The sequence below is a fragment of the Populus nigra genome, chromosome 6, assembly GCF_951802175.1.
Source record: "Populus nigra chromosome 6, ddPopNigr1.1, whole genome shotgun sequence".
NCBI classification, from domain to species: Eukaryota; Viridiplantae; Streptophyta; class Magnoliopsida; order Malpighiales; family Salicaceae; genus Populus; species Populus nigra.
The window spans coordinates 2,671,934-2,694,331 of record NC_084857.1 but is presented as its reverse complement, the minus strand read 5'-3'; the positions used below and the strand labels follow the sequence as shown (position 1 = coordinate 2,694,331).

The following is a 22,398-nucleotide window of genomic DNA, read 5'->3' as shown; positions in this document are numbered from 1 at the left end:
ATGTGAGATTTAAAACTCTTTCATATATATACTTTATATTCCCATGAAAAAAGTTATGTTTTTTCAACGTGGAATTTGAAACTCATTAATATATATACTCTATGTTTTCAAGGAAAAAGTTATGTTTTTTCAATGTGGGATAAAAAACTTTTTAAAATATTCTTTTAAACTTCATAATATATATAATCTATATTTACATGAATTTTTTTATATGAAATATTAAAATTTTAATTTTTTTTTAATTTTTTTAGGTTAATTCAAATTGACTCGAATTAACTCATAAAATACAGGACCAGATCCTTTGACCAGGTCAACTCCGGACCTGTTTAATAACTATGGATGTTAAACCAGGGTGAACGGAGCAGGACCAGTGAGGCATGGGCATACGTCATGCTTTGTGGGGGTTGAGGATAATGTTATCGTATTCTGGTTTGAGAAGACGTGTTAAATGTGAGTTATTTACAAAAAGGTTGTCTTTTGATCCAGAATGTTCTTGCCTTTTTGCCACTCGTTTATCCTTCTTGATTTTTTTTTTTAGTGTGGCTACGGGTACTTTTCAAATAACTTTTCGTGTTAAAATACATGCCAACAATGTTTTTTCATTTTTTAAAAATCATTTTTGACATCAGCACATCAAAACGATCCAAAACGTATAAACCATATTAAATTTTAGCAAAAAAAAAAAAATTCAAATTTTTTGGGAACGCAGCCGCAGCCGCGTTCCCAAACGGTGCCTTAATATGATTAACGCGGTGTGACCGAGTCAAGAACTGAGTTAACGTGCGAACCCATTGACCAAAGTAGAACCCAGTAAAAAACCAGTAATTTTAAGCAAACTCGTGTTGATCCTTACTTAAAATATTCTTTTGATTCTTGCTCTCCTGATCCCTGAGTCTTATCACGGGTATATCTTGTTTTTGGGAGCAAGGGAAAATAAAAATTGTCAAACAGTTTGATTTTGTTTCCTTTTCAAGCCGTGAGAATGGATCCGATGAGTGATGATTAATTAGGTTTTGCACATATTTCTTGCAGGGTTATTTTTAATAGGTGTATTTTTAAGTATTTTTTATTTAAAAATATATTAAAATAATATTTTTTATTTTTAAAAAATTATCTTTTATATTAATACATTAAAATAATTTAAAACATAAAAAAAATTATTTTTAAAAATAAAAAACAAACAGTGCTGGATGGCAATCAGGAAGCAGCAGTAAAGACAGCTCACCAAAATGAATATGGTCGTCTTCCCGGATATGTTCTTGGTAGTGTCAAGATTCTTTTATTGATCACAGGATAAAACACGTGTTATCAACCTTGTCAGGTGAATTAATTGGAGGTTTTGAGCGTGACTTGATAACGAATCATGTTTAAAATATATTAAATTCATTTTTTTTCATATTTTCAATCACACACATGTCTCCTTTCTACTTTCTAGTTAGTTTTTGGATTTTTTTTATTTGGTCGGTGGAAATTATGTTGTGTCGGTTTTATATTTTGAGATTTGTTTTGAATTGCACTGCTCTCACATGTATGAAAGGATAAAAAAATGTCTGACATTAAATAAAATACTAATTTTATAAATTATAATCTAAGGTTATTCTAAATATAAAAATTAAAAGAAACAACGTCCAAGATCACATAACCTTTTTTTCCATGTGCATGGATTAAGTAATTTTTGAAATTCCGTTTTGAAAATATTTTTGAAAAAATTTAATTTTTTTATTTTTTTAAATTAATATGTTTTTTATGTTTTCATATTATTTTGATGTGTTAATGTTAAAAATAATTTTTTTAAAATAAAAAAATATTATTTTAATATGTTTTAAAATAAAAAACACTTTAAAAATCAACAACTACTATACTTTTAAATACTTTTCTTAAAAAGCATGAAGAAACTTCACCTTGACCATTCGATTTTTAATTTTTATATTTTTGATTATTTTATGCTTATTTGATTGATATTAAACCTAATATTTTAATGTTTTGATCCTTGAATGTTGGTAGATAATATAAAAGATCATTGAAAAAATAAAAGGGAGAGAGGAGGAGTTTGTTCAACCATGTTCCGGTCATACAAGGTTTAATCTTAGATTCAGTAAATTAATTATTTTCTTCAAAATGCTAAAAAAACATAGAAAAAACCCGTGATTTAAAAAAAAAACATTCCCTGTTTATTTTCTGAAAAGTAGTTTCATCTTGAAAAGTGAATTATTTTCTGATATTTGGTAGTGTAATAAAAAATAAGCTAGAAAATATTTTTTAGTGTTTGGTTATGTCATGAAAAATGAGCTGTAAAATAATTTATTAATATTTTATTTTTCTCAAATTTATTAAAATAATAAGAAGCAAATCTTAAAAATTAAAAAATTAAATGAGAATGAAATTGAAAAAAATATAATTTCATAAATTATCTCAAATAAAATAAATAATAATTAAAATAGTACAGATCAGATCTAAAAAATAAAAAAAATAAAAGATGAAGAAATTAAAATAATAATAATTAACATTTTATAAATTATTTCAAATAAAATAAGTGACAATCAAAAGAATGAGAACCAAATTTGATACATAAAAAAATTTAATAAAAAAATAATAAGGAAAAACCAAATAACAATTATAAAAACGAGAACTAAAGTTAATATAAAAATTAAATTTTAAGAGATGAAATTGAAAAATAAATATTTAAAACAAAATATATATAGTAATCAAAAGTTTGAGAGCCAAATTTGATATAATCAGCAAATAAAATGACATTTCTAAATTTTTCACAACTTTCAAAAAGTGTTATCCGTTTAAATTTTTTTGAAAAACATTTTTCTTGAAACCAAGTTAAAATTTTTGTAACTGAAAAATATTTTTTATTGATTAATTTTTCTAAAAGCAAACAAACACAAAAAAATTTAAAAAATAATTTTTCAAAAAATAAATTTGAAAAAACAAACATAGCATCATATAACATCATGAATAAAGGGATCCACAGGGAAATTTGGGAACATTGTTGGAGAATCTGCCTATCTGTCCATTTTCAGCCACGTATTCCTTCCTACTCGAGGCCGTCAAAAAGCAAACAATGAGAGTGATGGGGGCTTTCACGACGTTCACTCTTTATTACAGTGGGGATGTCTAGTTCCCCTCAAAGGATCGACCATAGCATCTGCTTTTTTGATTTTTTTTTTCTTGCTTGTTGTGGTGCCTGTCTCTTTCGTTCATCTTCTTCTCTGTCTTTTCTTCTTCTTTTGTTATTAAGCATTCTGCTAGATTGCTCGAACAATCTTTCCTCCGAAAGTCACAAATCCATTCATTTAATGATAATGATCGGCAAGGATTTTAACTACGGATTGCTATTTTTATAATTTTTTTTGCCGGCTCAGTTTCCCTTCACGAGAAAAAGGAAGCTACCATGATAAGAGAGCCACTTTTCACCTTTTAAGGGCCCGGAAATTTCTTACGGCGGAGATATCAATTAGCCACCCTCAGGGGCCGTGCTTTGCTTTTGTTAGGGGAAAAAAAAAAATACCATTCACTCACCCCGTGTTATTAAATCAAGATTAATTTGACGGGTTTACTTGGGATTCAATTTAAGTTTAAGTTTTAAAGAAATTAGGTATGAATTGACCGTTTCAATCAGAATACAATTTAATTTTTAAAAAACTAAAAAAACACTTCTTTTTTATTGTATGGGTTAACAAGCTATAGGGTATGTTTGTTTTTTAATTTTAAAAATACTTTTGAAAAAATTTGAAATATTTTTATTTTTTCCATGCTTCAAACTAATATTTTTAGTTTTTTATATTATTTTGATGAGTTGATATCACAAATAATTTTTTTAAAATAAAAAATATTATTTTAATATATTTTTAAATAAAAAACACTTTAAAAAATAACCGCTACTACATTATCAAACATCTCAAAACCCATAAAATGACACTAAACCAGGTGACATTGCAAGCTGAGTGTGGTTGTGGTTGCTTTTCAAAATGCTTTTCATTCTAAAATATATTAAAATAATATTTTTTATTTTTAAAAATTATTTTTAACATCATCATCATCGTATTCTAAAATAAAAAATTTATTTATTTATTTATTTTTGTTAAAAACACTTTTGTAACCCAATGCTAAACAGGAGTATGACAGTGAGTTAAGTTTCAGAAACCACCCAAATTCAAGGGCTCGGCCCTGGTTTGAATGATGGACTCCGAACTTGAAAGCCCACTTGCCACCAGGTCCAACTACCGGCCACGTAATCAATCACAACTTGGCGCCCTCATGGCTCATGCAACGGAAACAATAATAAGAAGATACCCTCCTGATCTTGTCTCAGTTCACATGCAAATCACTTGCGGATGTTTTGCCGCGTTTTCCGTTGACCACAATAAATACTCCTATTTGTCGATGTTTCTCACTATTTCCACATCCAGTCCTTCTAAATCCAATACTAGCTAGAATATCATTCTGCATGTGTTTTTTCTGGCACGGTATTGTAAAAAACAACACTGATAAAATTAATGCTGTTTTAAAGATTTATGTTCTCTGAAAAGAATGATTTAAAGTAGAAGTATATTAACAATTTTTTTTTAATATTATCTAAACGCATCTATACCTTCCATTTTTGTCGGATTTAGCTTAAAATGTTATCAAAATCAATCTTTAATTAAAAATTTTATTTTTTAATCCCTTGCTAATCAATTAAAAGTTTTATCTTCAATGAGCAATAAATAAAGTGTGAAGGTTATTTAGTCATTTTCTTTATAATAATTAAACATATAATCAAACCAGTCATATTAATTTTACATGCAAATTTATTTGATTGTTTTCTATAAATTTTATCACAAACACAGAAAGCAAAAGTGATTAGAGGCTGTAATTACTCATTAACAAATGTTTAATACTTGAAAATAGTCTTAAGATCAGTATATCTCCCTAAATTAAAAAAATCCGGGTACTCCCAAGTGCAGTATATCTGTAAGAAGCAAAAACAGGAGTGAGAGTAGCTATGTCCTTTATCATTCTGGCGCGAGGTTCGCGAATACGTTGTTAGAAAAGCGCGCGTAAATCGACACAGTGACAAAAAACCGAACCCACTTATTTCTTTCGATGATGCTTCTTTAAAATAATTAAATATTAAATAAAAAAATCAACAAATTAATAATTAGATCCTGTCTCAATCATTTCTAATTTTCTATTAATTAACTTCAACATCTCTCTGCTTTTTTGATTTCTTAACGTCTCTCCACCCACATTTATTTAATTTAATTACTATAATCTTATCATTTGCATCTCTGATGATCTAATTTATATATAAAAAATAATTGCTACTTTTATTTTAGCCGACCATTTGTGATTCTTCTGCATGAGTTTCATTGCTGTTGACCTAAACTTCTCTCTTTCTCTCTCTGTATTAAATCTGTCTGACTCCAAACTTTTATCCAGCATGGCGGCGTGTCTTTTCTTGCTTCATTTCTAATCAGGATTATCATTGAGCGTGACTTAAAGATTTTGTTTTTCTTTTAAAAGAAGAGATTTTGATTGAATTCATCGCATGTTAAGGAGAAATGAATCGAATGATATCCAAGATTGGCATCAAGATTCAAAGATCTCTTCAAAAAGGTCATTTCCCCCCTCTTTTTTGTTAAATGAAATTCTGGGTTTTTGTTCTTGTGTTGTTTATGGGGTGTTTGTAATGATTTTGATTTTTTGCGTGCACTTTTGCTAAACTTATTGATTTTGTTTCTAGTGGAATTTAATAGTGATGTTCTGTGGTAGTGGCATCAAGATCATTTGGTTTTTGTTTTGTTCTTATTGATGCTTTGAGATCAATGGTTTTTGCTTATCACATCTTCTTGTTATGGCAGTTTGTTAATTCATAGGTTTATTTTTTTGTTTTACTTTTGAAAGCTGTGACCAAGTCGTAATGATGACGTTATGTTACATTTACTCAACCACTTTACACTTGTTTCTATGTTGTTCTAATAATTGCTTGCCAAAGAAAACTGTTTTTAATGATTCTGTTTCTGCATGCTGATTGCCTGTGCTGCCACTTACTAGTATCTTGTATTGATTGAGATTTAGTACTTGGGTTTCCAGAGATTCCTTTTCGGCTTCATGGACTGATCACAAAGGGCTGTGATTTGGATTCACTGACTGTTTTTTAGAAGAAAAAAAAAATCCTATCTTTATTTCTTAATATTTTTTTTCTTTCTTTATTCCTTGCGAGGATGGTAGATATGGTCTAAAGGTTATGATGTTTCCAGTATAGGGCTTTTTCAAAAGTTAAATCCAATTTTTTCATTTTTTGTTCACTGGTCTCCCGCAACTGTGTTTAGGGTTAGCTTTCTTTTTACGTGCTGTTTCCCTATCTTCTTGGTTGTTTGTGATTCTTCTTTCCTTGTTTGTTTTCTCTTCTTTCGTTTTGCATTTCATTTTCCAAATATATTCTCTTTGCATATTTGTTGTTTTTTTATAAAATCATTTCCAGGAAGCAATAAGGGTTTGAATTCCTGGAAATGGTCTGAATTTGGCATCTTATATCAGTTTTTGCTCCAGGAGTTACTCTAGAGGAAGTAGCTATTGCTGTTTTGATTTTGTGCAGAATTGTTCTTTAACTTTGCACACCTAGGGAGTTACTCTACAGTAAGTAGCTATTGCTGTTTTGGTTTTGTGCAGAATTGTTCTTTAACTTTGCACACCCAGAATACAACAACATGAAAATTAGAGGAAAGAAAATAAATCATGAAATAGTTGTCCTGGTATTTGAATAATTTTATTTCACCTGATTTGGTATTTCTCTTTGATCTGATTTGGTGCAGTGGCGTTGTTTTAAATTCTAGAGGGCTTGAATTTGCAGTGTTAACTTCAAGTGCCCAAAATGAGGTCAATGGAAATGAAACCTAAACAAATCACAGAAAGTGTGATTGCAAAATTAATGGGTCTTGATGAACTGCCACCCCAGCGGCCTGTTCAAAAGAAACCAAGAGTGCTCTCTGAGAATTATCTACGAAGAGTTTCTTCTATAGGTGTTAGAGAGAAAAATTCAGAACCTAACTCATGTAGGTTGAGTAGTGAAGAGCAGAAAGATCATATCGAAGTCTTCCAAATATTAGAAACATTAAAGAGACACAAGCACCGTAGCATGTCAGTTGAAAAGAGAAAAATACGTTCAAGTTCCCCAGGGGCAAAGGTGACGTTTAGAAGGGAGGAATTCAAGCAATCGACAGATGTTTCAGAGGATATGAAGCTTCAAAGTTCAAAGGAATGTCATGATGCACAGGAAGTTATTGATTCAAAGACTGATAATTTTCCAAAATATTTCCAGGAACCAGAGTTCACCAAGAAAGCAAATAATCTGCAAGGCATCCCTCATTACTTGCAGCCAGGGCTCATTACATTTGTAAGGCCATTGTGTCCTTCTGACCGCAGAGATATTGGCAGGAGCAGGAAATTTTGGAGGCCAAGTGAACAAGGATATGCAAGGAAAATTGAAGATGGCCTTGGGACATATTCCTGCAGAAAACTTGGCCTTGACATTGCTAATGAGTTTCTTGGATCACAATGGGATTTGAATGATGGGTCATGCCTCCCCACTACCAGGATTGTTGTTCTGAAACCAAAGCCAGGAAAGGCACATAATGCTGGAAGATATTTTTCATCTACCGGTGCTATTGAGGTTTTTCATTCAGTTGATAGGAATCATGAAGAGATTCTCAACGTTCAAAATGAAAACTTGTATGCTGAAGTGAAAGAAAGGAAGAAGATGGACTGTGACTCAAGACCTGCAAGGTCGAGGTCTAGGTTTTCAAAGCAAATAAGCAGAAGAATGGGGCATGGGATAAACAGCATTTCTACTAAGGCACACGCGTCTGAAATCAGGGGTAGTGACAACTTTCCTAAAGAGTCTGAGTTGATGATACCTTCTTTGCATGTTTTTTCTGATAGGAAGAACCAATTTCACTGTTCAGATGAGCCATATCTGGCCAGGGAAGCCAAGAAACAAATCTCTGAAAGATGGAAGACGACCAAAAAGTTTCAGCAGGTTGAACTAGTTAGTAGGTGTAAAACCTTGGGGGAAATGCTTGCCATTCCTGATTGTGAAGCAAGGCCAAAAAAATTTGCTTGCAATCCTGATAACTATGATCAAGTCGTTCCTGGCAGTGGAGGTGTGAACTCTAATACTCCTTTAGGCACAAGAAGCCTGGAATTTCGGGATGGTGGGCATGTCAGAGACTTACCAAAATCCAGATCTCTTCTTGTGAATTTTAATACAGTTGCAGGTCCTAAAACCATGGCCAGACATAAATCTCTTCGAAAGTCCAGCTGTATGATTTCTCCATCAATTCCTCATCTGGTGTCAGAAAACAATCATTCTGCAGATGCTGTTTATGCTCTTCAAAATGAACTGGAAAACAAAATTGAGGTGAGCAATTCACATGGCCGAAGTTCCTCATTTCTCGGTTCATCTGGACAAAACTATCAGACCTTGCAAGATCCTTGGGTGACACAGGGGGGGCACAAGAATGAAGGCAGTGATGGGGATCTATCTGAAAAGAATTATGAAGTTTGCAAATCTTCAATGAGCAATATTTCTTCAACTAACGTGGTAGTTAATTCACCGGCTGATGCAGAAATTGCAGTTCCAAAGAGGTCCCTGTCATATCACGAGTTGCTTGAATTGGAACCTAACAATTGTGTCTCGCTAGTAAAAGATGAATATTCTTCTCGAGACTCACCTACTTCTACTCAACAGGTATGATTCATTGTTTTCCTTGACACCTTGAAATTTCATTAGCCAAATTTTGCAGATTCTTAAATGTAATTTAGCTGCTGCATTTATCTGGAAACATAACTATCTGCATCTTTCCTCATGCTGTGCAAATTGCAATGGAAAATTTATAGTAACAAGTTCTACATCTTCAGAAATAATATCCACTACTAATGACCTCAGCTGTGTGTTATGATGCATGTAACTGATATTAGCATTCATTGTTGGTATTTAAGAAAAGATTTCTAGGAAAAGTGTTTGTTTGTTCCTTCCCGAACTTAGAAAAGCGTCATTCTCATCGAGCTAGTGAAACTCTCTTGCAAGTTGGAGTATAGACTCCGAAAGCCACATTGATTCATCATATGTTCTGTTACATTAACATGTTGGGGGAAGTGGTTGCATATATAAAAAATCTTTTACAGGAATCGATTTGCAAACGATATCTATCTTGCAATTTCAGCAACTTCCCATATTTTCCCATATTCACATCAGTCAGTGAATCTCGAGCTTGAGTATGAAACTACGCTATTAAAAAACATCTTTCTCCCCCTGCTCACCTGTTATTTATTGTGACAATAGAGCTTACGTTCTAAGAAGAAAATGGTACTTCGCTTTACAACCTGCCCCATTTCTATGTAAAACAAATCTCAGAAAACTACCACATCCACGTTCAAACTAGTGGAGACGGTCATGGAATGAGAAAGATGCTTACACAGAGGCAAATTCCGGAGGAGTGGCAAGAGAGGGCTCAGGGTATTTCTCCTCTAAGATCCCAACAATCACATCAGAGTCTGAGACCCATTTGTCATCAAATTTCACCACTGGAACCTTTCCTTCCGGGTTTACCTCCAAGAACCTATCAAAAGAACAACCATCTAAATGTTAATCCATCATAGCACATAAAAGCAACAAGAATTGCACATGCATTTTCCATGTCTATTCAAAGTGTTCATATCAAGTAGGTGTACTCTGGTCAATAAAAGTTCTATTAATCCATAGTTTATGATAGCAGTTGTTATCAATGATCTGCGATCCTCTTTGCACATTAAACCTTCATTTCATATCTGAATTTATATATGAAAAAATGATCATGCCCTCCTAGAACATTTTTTAACAGTTTATTCTGCAGTGGATAACGAAGTCAACAATAACCTTCATATTTTGGAAGTACAGTTTCTTCTTAGGCAAATAATAATCGCCCATACACGTGAAACACACGGTTACACACACATGGTGACAGCAAAAACAACAGCTATAAGTAATCCAACACAACAACAACAAAAAAGCCTCAAAATACCATATCTAGCCAACAAGCCATGCACATAACAGGAACCCATTTTCTCAGACGCTTGAAATGAACAATAAAAGCACACAGCAACCTCAGATTTGCAATAAAAACAACTATTTTTGAAGACTGATGTATATGATCAGTTTAATACCATTGAGGTTTGTCACTAAGATTGATGAGATGAGACTTGTAAGGAATTTTCTTCTCTTCCAGAGTCAAGAGAGCTCTCTGGCTAAATGGGCCTAAAACAACAAAAGGACGCAAACTTTAACACAAGCATGCAAAGTTCCCATCAAAACCCAGATCCAAAATCACAACCAAATGACACCCAAAAAAAAAAAGCAAAGAGAACTTACAGTCTCCAAGAATATCAGGGGCACCGACAGCAGCTTTGACAGCGATCTCAAGAACCATTTTTTGAGGGAGAGATTGCAGCGAAAGGTTTATGAGGCAGTGAGGGGGGTATGCAGGAGGCGGTGAGTGACCGGTGGTGTGGTGGTGTATTTATTGTGTGGTTTTTTTGATGGATGTTAGACCAGGGTGAACAGAACAGGACCAGTGAGACATGGGCATACGTCATGCTTTGTGGGGTTGAGGATAATTTTATCATATTCTGGTTTAGGAAGACGTGTTAAATGTGAGTTATTTACAAAAAGGTTGTCCTTTGATCCAGAATGTTCTTGCCTTTTTGCCACTCATTTATCCTCCTTAATTTCTTTTCTATACCTTCAGATTTCTGATGTGAGTTTTTCCTTCTTCAATCCCGTTTTTAATTTTGAATTCAAAATGATAGAAACTTAGTTAACGTTTACTAACGCGGTTTAATCTGTATTTTTAAAAAAGTTAAAATTTTTTTATTTTATAAAAATTTAATGTAATTTATATGTTTTAAATCGTTTTGATGTATTAATATCAAAAATAACTTTTAAAAAATAAAAAAAATTATTAACATGTATTTTAACATGAAAAATTATTTAAAAAACACTTAAAACTATACTGTCAAATAAACTCTTAATACGATTAACACGGTATGGCCAAGTCAAGAACTGAATTAACTTGCAAACCTTTTGACCTAAGTAGAACCAAGTAAAAAACCAGTAATTTTAAGCAAACTCGTTTTGATCCTTATTTAAAATATTCTTTTGATTCATGCTCTCCTGATCCCTGAGTCTTATCACGGGTATATCTTGTTTTTGGGAGCACAAACTTATAAGGGAAAATAAAAATTGTTTGATTTTGTTTCCTTTTCAAGCCGTGAGAATGGATCCGATGAGTGATGATAAATTAGGTTTTGCACATTTTTCTTGCAGGGTTATTTTTAAGTATTTTTTATTTAAAAATATATTAAAATAATATTTTTTTTATTTTATATTTTTTTTATATTAATACATTAAAATAATTTAAAACATAAACAAATTATTTTTAAAAATAAAAAACAAACAGTGCTGGCTGGCAATCAGGAAGCAGCAGGAAAGACAGCTCACCAAAATGAATATGGTCGTCTTCCCGGATATGTTCTTGGTGGTGTCAAGATTCTTTTATTGATCACAGGATAAAATACGTGTTATCAACCTTGTCAGGTGAATTAATTGGAGGTTTTGAGCGTGACTTGATAGCGAATCATGTTTAAAATATATTAAATTCATTTTTGTTCATATTTTCAATCACACATGTCTCCTTTCTACTTTCTAGTTAGTTTTTGGATTTTTTTTATTTAGTCGGTGGAAATTATGTCGTGTTGGTTATATACTGGTTTTATATTTTGTTTCTTGAAAAATTGTTTCTGGAAAATTGTTTTTTAAACTTTCATGTGTTTATTTACTATTAAAAAAGATAGCTAATGGAAAATATTTTCCGATCAACAGAAAACACTTTCCAGTCAAAGATCAGTCAACGAAAAACACTTTCCAGTTAAGGAAAAATTTTACTTCGTTTCCAAAAAAGTATTTTTTCTTTTAGCTATGTTTGTTTCCCGAAAAATCACTTTTCAAACTTTCATATGTTTATTTGCCATTAGAAAAGTTGGTCAATGGAAAACACTTTCCAGTCAAAGGAAAATTTGGCTTGGTTTTCAGAAAAGTGTTTTTCTCGAAAATTTAGACAAAAAATACTTTTCAGAAATTGTGAAAAATTTAGAAATGTCATTATTTACTGAATATATCAAATTTGATCTTCAACTTTTGATTGCTATGTATATTTTATTTTGAATATTTATTTTTTAATTTCATATCTTAAAATTTAATTTTTATATTAACTTTGATCCTTATTTTTATAATTGCTATTAGCTTTTTACTTATTATTTTTTAATTGAAATTTTTATCCATCAAATTTGATCCTCGTGCTTTTTATTGTTACTTATTTTATTTGAAATAATTTATGAAATGTTAATTATTATTATTGTAATTTCTTCATCTTTCAATTTTTTTATTTTTTATTTGATCTCTATTATTTTGATTATTATTTATTTTATTTGAGATAATTTATGAAATTATATTTTTTTTCAATTCCATTCCTATTCAACTTTTTAATCTGTAAGATTTGTTCCTCGTTATTTTAATAAACTTGAAAAAAATAAAACATTAATAAGTTATTTTCCAGCTCATTTTCCATAACATAATCAAACACTAGAAAGTGTTTTCCAACTTAACTTCTATTACACTACCAAACATCGAAAAATACTTTTCGGAATTCACTTTTCAAAATAAAACTACTTTTTCAGCAAACAAACGGGGCGTTTGAGATTTATTTTGAATTGCATTGCTCTCACATGTATGAAATGATAAAAAAAAATGTCTGACATTAAATAAAATATTAATTTTATAAATTATAATTTAAGGTTATTCTTAATATAAAAATGAAAAGAAACAACGTCCAATATCACGTAACCTTTTTTCCATGTGCTTGGTTTAAGTAGTTTTTAGTATTTTGTTTTGAAAATATTTTTGAAAAAAAATAATTTTTTATATATATTTTTTTAAATTAATATGTTTTTTATATTTTTATATTATTTTGATGTGTTGATGTTAAAAATAATTTTTAAAAAATAAAAAAAAAATATTATTTTAATATGTTTTAAAATGAAAAACACTTTGAAAATTAACTGCTACCATATTTTTAAATACTTTCTTAAACAGCATAAAAAAACTTCACTTTGATCATTCAATCTTTAATTTTTATATTTTTTTATTATTTTATACGTATTTGATCGATACTAAACTTAATATTTTAATGTTTTGATCCTTGAATGTTGGTAGATAATATAAAAGATCATTGAAAAATTGAAAAATTGAAAAAATAAAAGGTAGAGAGGAGGAGTTTGTTCAACCATGTTCAGTCATATAAGGTTTAATCTTAGACTCAGTAAATTAATTATTTTCTTCAAAATGCTAAAAAAACATAGAAAAAACTAGTGATTTTAAAAAATAACATTTCTTGTTTGTTTGCTGAAAAGTAGTTTCTTTTTGGAAAGTGAATTATTTTATGATGTTTGATAGTGTAATGAAAAATAAGCTGGAAAAGACTTTCTAGTATCTGGCTATGTCATGAAAAATAAACTGTAAAATAACTTATTAATATTTTATTTTTCTCAAGTTTATTAAAATAATGAGAAACAAATCTTACAAATTAAAAAATTGAATGAGAATGAAATTAAAAAATATATAATTTCATAAATTATCTCAAATAAAATAAATAATAATCAAAATAATAGAAATCAAATCTAAAAAATAAAAAGATGAAAGATGAAGAAATTAAAATAATAATAATTAATATTTTATAAATTATTTCAAATAAAATAAGTAACAATCAAAAGCATGAGAACCAAATTTGATACATAAAAAATTTCAATAAAAAAATAACAAGGAAAAACCAAATAACAATTATAAAAACGAGGGTCAAAGTTAATATAAAAATTAAATTTTAAGAGATGAAATTGAAAAATAAATATTTAAAACAAAATATATACAGTAATCAAAAGTTTGAGAGCTAAATTTGATATAATCAGCAAATAAAATGACATTTCTAAATTTTTCACAACTTTCAAAAAGTGTTATCCGTCTAAATTTTTTTGAAAAACACTTTTCTTGAAACCAAGTTAAAATTTTTGTAACCGAAAAGTATTTTTTATTAATTAATTTTTCTAATAGCAAACCAACACAAAAAAATTAAAAAAATAAAACATAGCATCATATAACATCATGAATAAAGGGATCCACAGGGAAATTTGGGAACATGTTGGAGAATCTGCCTATCTGTCCATTTTCAGTTTCAGCCACGTATTCCTTCCTACTCGAGGACGTCAAAAAGCAAACAATGAGAGTGATGGGGGCTTTCACGACGTTCACTCTTTATTACAGTGGGGATGTCTAGTTCCCCTCAAAGGATCGACCATAGCATCTGCTTTTTTGATTTTTTTTTTCTTGCTTGTTGTGGTGCCTGTCTCTTTCGTTCATCTTCTTCTCTGTCTTTTCTTCTTCTTTTGTTATTAAGCATTCTGCTAGATTGCTCGAACAATCTTTCCTCCGAAAGTCACAAATCCATTCATTTAATGATAATGATCGGCAAGGATTTTAACTACGGATTGCTATTTTTATAATTTTTTTTGCCGGCTCAGTTTCCCTTCACGAGAAAAAGGAAGCTACCATGATAAGAGAGCCACTTTTCACCTTTTAAGGGCCCGGAAATTTCTTACGGCGGAGATATCAATTAGCCACCCTCAGGGGCCGTGCTTTGCTTTTGTTAGGGGAAAAAAAAAAATACCATTCACTCACCCCGTGTTATTAAATCAAGATTAATTTGACGGGTTTACTTGGGATTCAATTTAAGTTTAAGTTTTAAAGAAATTAGGTATGAATTGACCGTTTCAATCAGAATACAATTTAATTTTTAAAAAACTAAAAAAACACTTCTTTTTTATTGTATGGGTTAACAAGCTATAGGGTATGTTTGTTTTTTAATTTTAAAAATACTTTTGAAAAAATTTGAAATATTTTTATTTTTTCCATGCTTCAAACTAATATTTTTAGTTTTTTATATTATTTTGATGAGTTGATATCACAAATAATTTTTTTAAAATAAAAAATATTATTTTAATATATTTTTAAATAAAAAACACTTTAAAAAATAACCGCTACTACATTATCAAACATCTCAAAACCCATAAAATGACACTAAACCAGGTGACATTGCAAGCTGAGTGTGGTTGTGGTTGCTTTTCAAAATGCTTTTCATTCTAAAATATATTAAAATAATATTTTTTATTTTTAAAAATTATTTTTAACATCATCATCATCGTATTCTAAAATAAAAAATTTATTTATTTATTTATTTTTGTTAAAAACACTTTTGTAACCCAATGCTAAACAGGAGTATGACAGTGAGTTAAGTTTCAGAAACCACCCAAATTCAAGGGCTCGGCCCTGGTTTGAATGATGGACTCCGAACTTGAAAGCCCACTTGCCACCAGGTCCAACTACCGGCCACGTAATCAATCACAACTTGGCGCCCTCATGGCTCATGCAACGGAAACAATAATAAGAAGATACCCTCCTGATCTTGTCTCAGTTCACATGCAAATCACTTGCGGATGTTTTGCCGCGTTTTCCGTTGACCACAATAAATACTCCTATTTGTCGATGTTTCTCACTATTTCCACATCCAGTCCTTCTAAATCCAATACTAGCTAGAATATCATTCTGCATGTGTTTTTTCTGGCACGGTATTGTAAAAAACAACACTGATAAAATTAATGCTGTTTTAAAGATTTATGTTCTCTGAAAAGAATGATTTAAAGTAGAAGTATATTAACAATTTTTTTTTAATATTATCTAAACGCATCTATACCTTCCATTTTTGTCGGATTTAGCTTAAAATGTTATCAAAATCAATCTTTAATTAAAAATTTTATTTTTTAATCCCTTGCTAATCAATTAAAAGTTTTATCTTCAATGAGCAATAAATAAAGTGTGAAGGTTATTTAGTCATTTTCTTTATAATAATTAAACATATAATCAAACCAGTCATATTAATTTTACATGCAAATTTATTTGATTGTTTTCTATAAATTTTATCACAAACACAGAAAGCAAAAGTGATTAGAGGCTGTAATTACTCATTAACAAATGTTTAATACTTGAAAATAGTCTTAAGATCAGTATATCTCCCTAAATTAAAAAAATCCGGGTACTCCCAAGTGCAGTATATCTGTAAGAAGCAAAAACAGGAGTGAGAGTAGCTATGTCCTTTATCATTCTGGCGCGAGGTTCGCGAATACGTTGTTAGAAAAGCGCGCGTAAATCGACACAGTGACAAAAAACCGAACCCACTTATTTCTTTCGATGATGCTTCTTTAAAATAATTAAATATTAAATAAAAAAATCAACAAATTAATAATTAGATCCTGTCTCAATCATTTCTAATTTTCTATTAATTAACTTCAACATCTCTCTGCTTTTTTGATTTCTTAACGTCTCTCCACCCACATTTATTTAATTTAATTACTATAATCTTATCATTTGCATCTCTGATGATCTAATTTATATATAAAAAATAATTGCTACTTTTATTTTAGCCGACCATTTGTGATTCTTCTGCATGAGTTTCATTGCTGTTGACCTAAACTTCTCTCTTTCTCTCTCTGTATTAAATCTGTCTGACTCCAAACTTTTATCCAGCATGGCGGCGTGTCTTTTCTTGCTTCATTTCTAATCAGGATTATCATTGAGCGTGACTTAAAGATTTTGTTTTTCTTTTAAAAGAAGAGATTTTGATTGAATTCATCGCATGTTAAGGAGAAATGAATCGAATGATATCCAAGATTGGCATCAAGATTCAAAGATCTCTTCAAAAAGGTCATTTCCCCCCTCTTTTTTGTTAAATGAAATTCTGGGTTTTTGTTCTTGTGTTGTTTATGGGGTGTTTGTAATGATTTTGATTTTTTGCGTGCACTTTTGCTAAACTTATTGATTTTGTTTCTAGTGGAATTTAATAGTGATGTTCTGTGGTAGTGGCATCAAGATCATTTGGTTTTTGTTTTGTTCTTATTGATGCTTTGAGATCAATGGTTTTTGCTTATCACATCTTCTTGTTATGGCAGTTTGTTAATTCATAGGTTTATTTTTTTGTTTTACTTTTGAAAGCTGTGACCAAGTCGTAATGATGACGGTATGTTACATTTACTCAACCACTTTACACTTGTTTCTATGTTGTTCTAATAATTGCTTGCCAAAGAAAACTGTTTTTAATGATTCTGTTTCTGCATGCTGATTGCCTGTGCTGCCACTTACTAGTATCTTGTATTGATTGAGATTTAGTACTTGGGTTTCCAGAGATTCCTTTTCGGCTTCATGGACTGATCACAAAGGGCTGTGATTTGGATTCACTGACTGTTTTTTAGAAGAAGAAAAAAATCCTATCTTTATTTCTTAATATTTTTTTTCTTTCTTTATTCCTTGCGAGGATGGTAGATATGGTCTAAAGGTTATGATGTTTCCAGTATAGGGCTTTTTCAAAAGTTAAATCCAATTTTTTCATTTTTTGTTCACTGGTCTCCCGCAACTGTGTTTAGGGTTAGCTTTCTTTTTACGTGCTGTTTCCCTATCTTCTTGGTTGTTTGTGATTCTTCTTTCCTTGTTTGTTTTCTCTTCTTTCGTTTTGCATTTCATTTTCCAAATATATTCTCTTTGCATATTTGTTGTTTTTTTATAAAATCATTTCCAGGAAGCAATAAGGGTTTGAATTCCTGGAAATGGTCTGAATTTGGCATCTTATATCAGTTTTTGCTCCAGGAGTTACTCTAGAGGAAGTAGCTATTGCTGTTTTGATTTTGTGCAGAATTGTTCTTTAACTTTGCACACCTAGGGAGTTACTCTACAGTAAGTAGCTATTGCTGTTTCGGTTTTGTGCAGAATTGTTCTTTAACTTTGCACACCCAGAATACAACAACATGAAAATTAGAGGAAAGAAAATAAATCATGAAATAGTTGTCCTGGTATTTGAATAATTTTATTTCACCTGATTTGGTATTTCTCTTTGATCTGATTTGGTGCAGTGGCGTTGTTTTAAATTCTAGAGGGCTTGAATTTGCAGTGTTAACTTCAAGTGCCCAAAATGAGGTCAATGGAAATGAAACCTAAACAAATCACAGAAAGTGTGATTGCAAAATTAATGGGTCTTGATGAACTGCCACCCCAGCAGCCTGTTCAAAAGAAACCAAGAGTGCTCTCTGAGAATTATCTACGAAGAGTTTCTTCTATAGGTGTTAGAGAGAAAAATTCAGAACCTAACTCATGTAGGTTGAGTAGTGAAGAGCAGAAAGATCATATCGAAGTCTTCCAAATATTAGAAACATTAAAGAGACACAAGCACCGTAGCATGTCAGTTGAAAAGAGAAAAATACGTTCAAGTTCCCCAGGGGCAAAGGTGACGTTTAGAAGGGAGGAATTCAAGCAATCGACAGATGTTTCAGAGGATATGAAGCTTCAAAGTTCAAAGGAATGTCATGATGCACAGGAAGTTATTGATTCAAAGACTGATAATTTTCCAAAATATTTCCAGGAACCAGAGTTCACCAAGAAAGCAAATAATCTGCAAGGCATCCCTCATTACTTGCAGCCAGGGCTCATTACATTTGTAAGGCCATTGTGTCCTTCTGACCGCAGAGATATTGGCAGGAGCAGGAAATTTTGGAGGCCAAGTGAACAAGGATATGCAAGGAAAATTGAAGATGGCCTTGGGACATATTCCTGCAGAAAACTTGGCCTTGACATTGCTAATGAGTTTCTTGGATCACAATGGGATTTGAATGATGGGTCATGCCTCCCCACTACCAGGATTGTTGTTCTGAAACCAAAGCCAGGAAAGGCACATAATGCTGGAAGATATTTTTCATCTACCGGTGCTATTGAGGTTTTTCATTCAGTTGATAGGAATCATGAAGAGATTCTCAACGTTCAAAATGAAAACTTGTATGCTGAAGTGAAAGAAAGGAAGAAGATGGACTGTGACTCAAGACCTGCAAGGTCGAGGTCTAGGTTTTCAAAGCAAATAAGCAGAAGAATGGGGCATGGTATAAACAGCATTTCTACTAAGGCACACGCGTCTGAAATCAGGGGTAGTGACAACTTGCCTAAAGAGTCTGAGTTGATGATACCTTCTTTGCATGTTTTTTCTGATAGGAAGAACCAATTTCACTGTTCAGATGAGCCATATCTGGCCAGGGAAGCCAAGAAACAAATCTCTGAAAGATGGAAGACGACCAAAAAGTTTCAGCAGGTTGAACTAGTTAGTAGGTGTAAAACCTTGGGGGAAATGCTTGCCATTCCTGATTGTGAAGCAAGGCCAAAAAAATTTGCTTGCAATCCTGATAACTATGATCAAGTCGTTCCTGGCAGTGGAGGTGTGAACTCTAATACTCCTTTAGGCACAAGAAGCCTGGAATTTCGGGATGGTGGGCATGTCAGAGACTTACCAAAATCCAGATCTCTTCTTGTGAATTTTAATACAGTTGCAGGTCCTAAAACCATGGCCAGACATAAATCTCTTCGAAAGTCCAGCTGTATGATTTCTCCATCAATTCCTCATCTGGTGTCAGAAAACAATCATTCTGCAGATGCTGTTTATGCTCTTCAAAATGAACTGGAAAACAAAATTGAGGTGAGCAATTCACATGGCCGAAGTTCCTCATTTCTCGGTTCATCTGGACAAAACTATCAGACCTTGCAAGATCCTTGGGTGACACAGGGGGGGCACAAGAATGAAGGCAGTGATGGGGATCTATCTGAAAAGAATTATGAAGTTTGCAAATCTTCAATGAGCAATATTTCTTCAACTAACGTGGTAGTTAATTCACCGGCTGATGCAGAAATTGCAGTTCCAAAGAGGTCCCTGTCATATCACGAGTTGCTTGAATTGGAACCTAACAATTGTGTCTCGCTAGTAAAAGATGAATATTCTTCTCGAGACTCACCTACTTCTACTCAACAGGTATGATTCATTGTTTTCCTTGACACCTTGAAATTTCATTAGCCAAATTTTGCAGATTCTTAAATGTAATTTAGCTGCTGCATTTATCTGGAAACATAACTATCTGCATCTTTCCTCATGCTGTGCAAATTGCAATGGAAAATTTATAGTAACAAGTTCTACATCTTCAGAAATAATATCCACTACTAATGACCTCAGCTGTGTGTTATGATGCATGTAACTGATATTAGCATTCATTGTTGGTATTTAAGAAAAGATTTCTAGGAAAAGTGTTTGTTTGTTCCTTCCCGAACTTAAAAAAACGTCATCCTCATCGAGCTAGTGAAACTCTCTTGCAAGTTGGAGTATAGACTCCGAAAGCCACATTGATTCATCATATGTTCTGTTACATTAACATGTTGGGGGAAGTGGTTGCATATTCCTGACAACTGGGGTATAAGTTTCCTGGCCTCTTATGATTGTTATCCCGTTGGGATGTTTCTAGTTTTTAATGAATTATTTACTTTGTTGAAATTCTGAAACTTTTGTATTTGTTATGGTTTTATTTTCCATGTGTTTTATCTCTTTTCTCCTATGTTGCTTACAATGCAGTGCAGGAAGAAATGAGGATATGCAATCGATAACCAAAATGATTTTAACCAGGATGCAATAAAGACATCATTTCCAGATTTTATTAGTCATACACTTAAATGAAGCTCACCTATGGTTTTAACAGATGCATATATGAATATTTTAGTCATCCTTAATAGTTTATTTTATTCACTTGATTTATTACCTTTTTCTTTCTTTTGGATAATTGTTACTATAAAATTTTGAAGGCTCTTTCTTATTAGGAATTATATAATAATGCTGCAGGATATATCCAATGGAATCTCTGAGATAGAGTCTGTTTCTTCACACTGCTCCGGCACCGACGGAGACCCGGAATCTTTGATGAGCATTGAGGATGCTTATCAACCTAGTCCAGATTCTGTACTGGAACCATTATTCAAGAAAGAGATTTCATCTACCTCTGACTGTTTTGAGAGCGTCCATGCTTCTTTACATGGTTGGTGCACTGGATCTGCTTCTTTAGAGTTGCACAGATTCTCTTTCTTTTAAGTTTTTGTCCTTATCTCTTTCCTTGTCTTTTGATCTACCCGTGGTTCCTAGGTTTACAGTCGCATCTTGAACTTATGAAGTCGGAGGCATCAGAAACATACTCAGAAGGATCTGGCATGATGGTTTCTAGCGATGAAGATTCTGGGGAAGGAGGATCAATGGATGACTCTGATGAAAATGACAAGACAAGATTTTTCAGAGCTGAAGAGAGTAGGGATTTCTCCTACCTGGTTAATGTATTGTCCGAGGCAGGTTTTGACAGTAGGAACCTGAAAATGGGCTTTGATTCGTGGCACTCTCAAGAATACCCGATTAGTCCTCTTGTCTTTGAGACCCTTGAGAAAAAGTTTGGTGAGCAGACATCTTGGAAGAGGTTTGAAAGGAGGCTTCTGTTTGATCATATAAATTCAGGGCTGATTGAGATACTACAGCCATCCATGGGTGTGCCGACATGGACAAAACCTGTAGCAAGAAGGTTTAGTTTTAGTATGGGCCAGGAGATGATTGAGGAGGAGTTATGGATGTTGCTGGTTGCTGAGGAAAAGGAAGCCAGCAAGGAGTCTGGAAAGGTGCTGGGGAAGGATGACAAGTGGTTAGAGTTGAGTGATGATGTTCAGATCATCGGTATAGAAATAGAAAATTGTTTGATGGACGAGCTGGTTGCAGATGTTGTTAGCATGGAGAGTTTCTGAAAGGCCGGGAGCATTACTATATTGTTATCAGAATTCCTCGAGAATATTTGGATAGTCTATCAGAATTCCTCGAGAATATGTGGATAGTCTGTCTGTATTGTTAAAAATCCAAAGAAAAAAAAGAAAAAACAGTGAAGAGGTATAGGGACTAGGGAGGTAGTAGTGTCTTTCGCTTGTTCATGTTTGAACAGTAGGGGAGAGGCATATGTAGGTACAATTTTGATCTAGGTGTGAGGCTTGAAATTGGTTTTGGAGATTGCAGTGAGTATTCAAGTTTTTTTTTTTTTTGCTTGAGTAAATTTTTTCTGTATCAAATTCACGAGCCAATTTTCATGATGTATTGAATTCATTCTACTGTGGAAGTTTTTGTTTTTGAAGTACCAGGTTCTTTCATTCCTGTGAAATGAAAAATGTGATACTGTTTTTTTTATCTTCAGTGGTGCGTGATATACCCTTGTGAGTTAGTGCAGTAGCCTCCTCTTAAAGAACATGTGTTGCCCTACTGTTTCTGATGATTAATTAGTCCGTTTACAGAATAATGTTTTTAATCTGATATCGGTGGCCTTCGCGTTTAGGATAAT

General features: G+C 32.1%; 3 protein-coding genes across 7 annotated transcripts; 2 read left to right on the top strand and 1 right to left on the bottom strand.

Annotated features, from left to right (window-relative positions):
- Positions 1-5,223: 5,223 nt before the first annotated feature.
- Positions 5,224-8,746, top strand: LOC133696105 (uncharacterized). 3 transcript variants are annotated; one of them, XM_062118150.1, is made up of 3 exons: positions 5,224-5,607; positions 6,544-6,630; positions 6,807-8,746. In XM_062118150.1, the coding sequence occupies exon 3, from the start codon at positions 6,866-6,868 to the stop codon at positions 8,744-8,746; it is 1,881 nt and encodes a 626-aa protein (XP_061974134.1). In that variant the 5' UTR covers positions 5,224-5,607; positions 6,544-6,630; positions 6,807-6,865. The 3 variants fall into 3 exon arrangements, with proteins under 3 accessions (XP_061974134.1, XP_061974135.1, XP_061974133.1); XM_062118151.1 differs by lacking the exon at positions 6,544-6,630; XM_062118149.1 differs by having other exon boundaries at positions 5,224-6,630.
- Positions 6,982-10,606, bottom strand: LOC133696106 (glutathione S-transferase DHAR2-like). The gene is made up of 3 exons (XM_062118152.1): positions 10,400-10,606; positions 10,195-10,285; positions 6,982-9,611 (listed from the first exon to the last, which is right to left on the bottom strand). Exons 1-3 carry the CDS (start codon positions 10,455-10,457, stop codon positions 9,464-9,466), a joined length of 297 nt encoding a protein of 98 aa, XP_061974136.1. The 5' UTR covers positions 10,458-10,606; the 3' UTR covers positions 6,982-9,463.
- Positions 10,607-16,530: 5,924 nt separating this feature from the next.
- Positions 16,531-22,247, top strand: LOC133697693 (uncharacterized). Of its 3 annotated transcripts, XM_062120424.1 has the most exons (5): positions 16,531-16,891; positions 17,828-17,914; positions 18,091-20,024; positions 20,880-21,072; positions 21,177-22,247. In XM_062120424.1, exons 3-5 carry the CDS (start codon positions 18,150-18,152, stop codon positions 21,815-21,817), a joined length of 2,709 nt encoding a protein of 902 aa, XP_061976408.1. In that variant the 5' UTR covers positions 16,531-16,891; positions 17,828-17,914; positions 18,091-18,149; the 3' UTR covers positions 21,818-22,247. The 3 variants fall into 3 exon arrangements, with proteins under 3 accessions (XP_061976408.1, XP_061976409.1, XP_061976407.1); XM_062120425.1 differs by lacking the exon at positions 17,828-17,914; XM_062120423.1 differs by having other exon boundaries at positions 16,531-17,914.
- Positions 22,248-22,398: the final 151 nt, after the last annotated feature.

Bases quoted from the DNA above. Each gene is read 5' to 3' on its own strand.
- LOC133696105 (XM_062118151.1), top strand. From the start codon at position 6,866: ATGAGGTCAATGGAAATGAAACCTAAACAAATCACAGAAAGTGTGATT.
- LOC133696106 (XM_062118152.1), bottom strand. From the start codon at position 10,457: ATGGTTCTTGAGATCGCTGTCAAAGCTGCTGTCGGTGCCCCTGATATT. The intron at 10,286-10,399 runs GTAAGTTCTCTT...TTGTTGTTTTAG, and splicing joins CCCTGATATTCTTGGAGACT to GCCCATTTAGCCAGAGAGCT. The intron at 9,612-10,194 runs GTATTAAACTGA...TTCTTTTGATAG, and splicing joins CTTAGTGACAAACCTCAATG to GTTCTTGGAGGTAAACCCGG.
- LOC133697693 (XM_062120425.1), top strand. From the start codon at position 18,150: ATGAGGTCAATGGAAATGAAACCTAAACAAATCACAGAAAGTGTGATT. The intron at 20,025-20,879 runs GTATGATTCATT...ATAATGCTGCAG, and splicing joins CACCTACTTCTACTCAACAG to GATATATCCAATGGAATCTC. The intron at 21,073-21,176 runs GTTGGTGCACTG...CGTGGTTCCTAG, and splicing joins CGTCCATGCTTCTTTACATG to GTTTACAGTCGCATCTTGAA.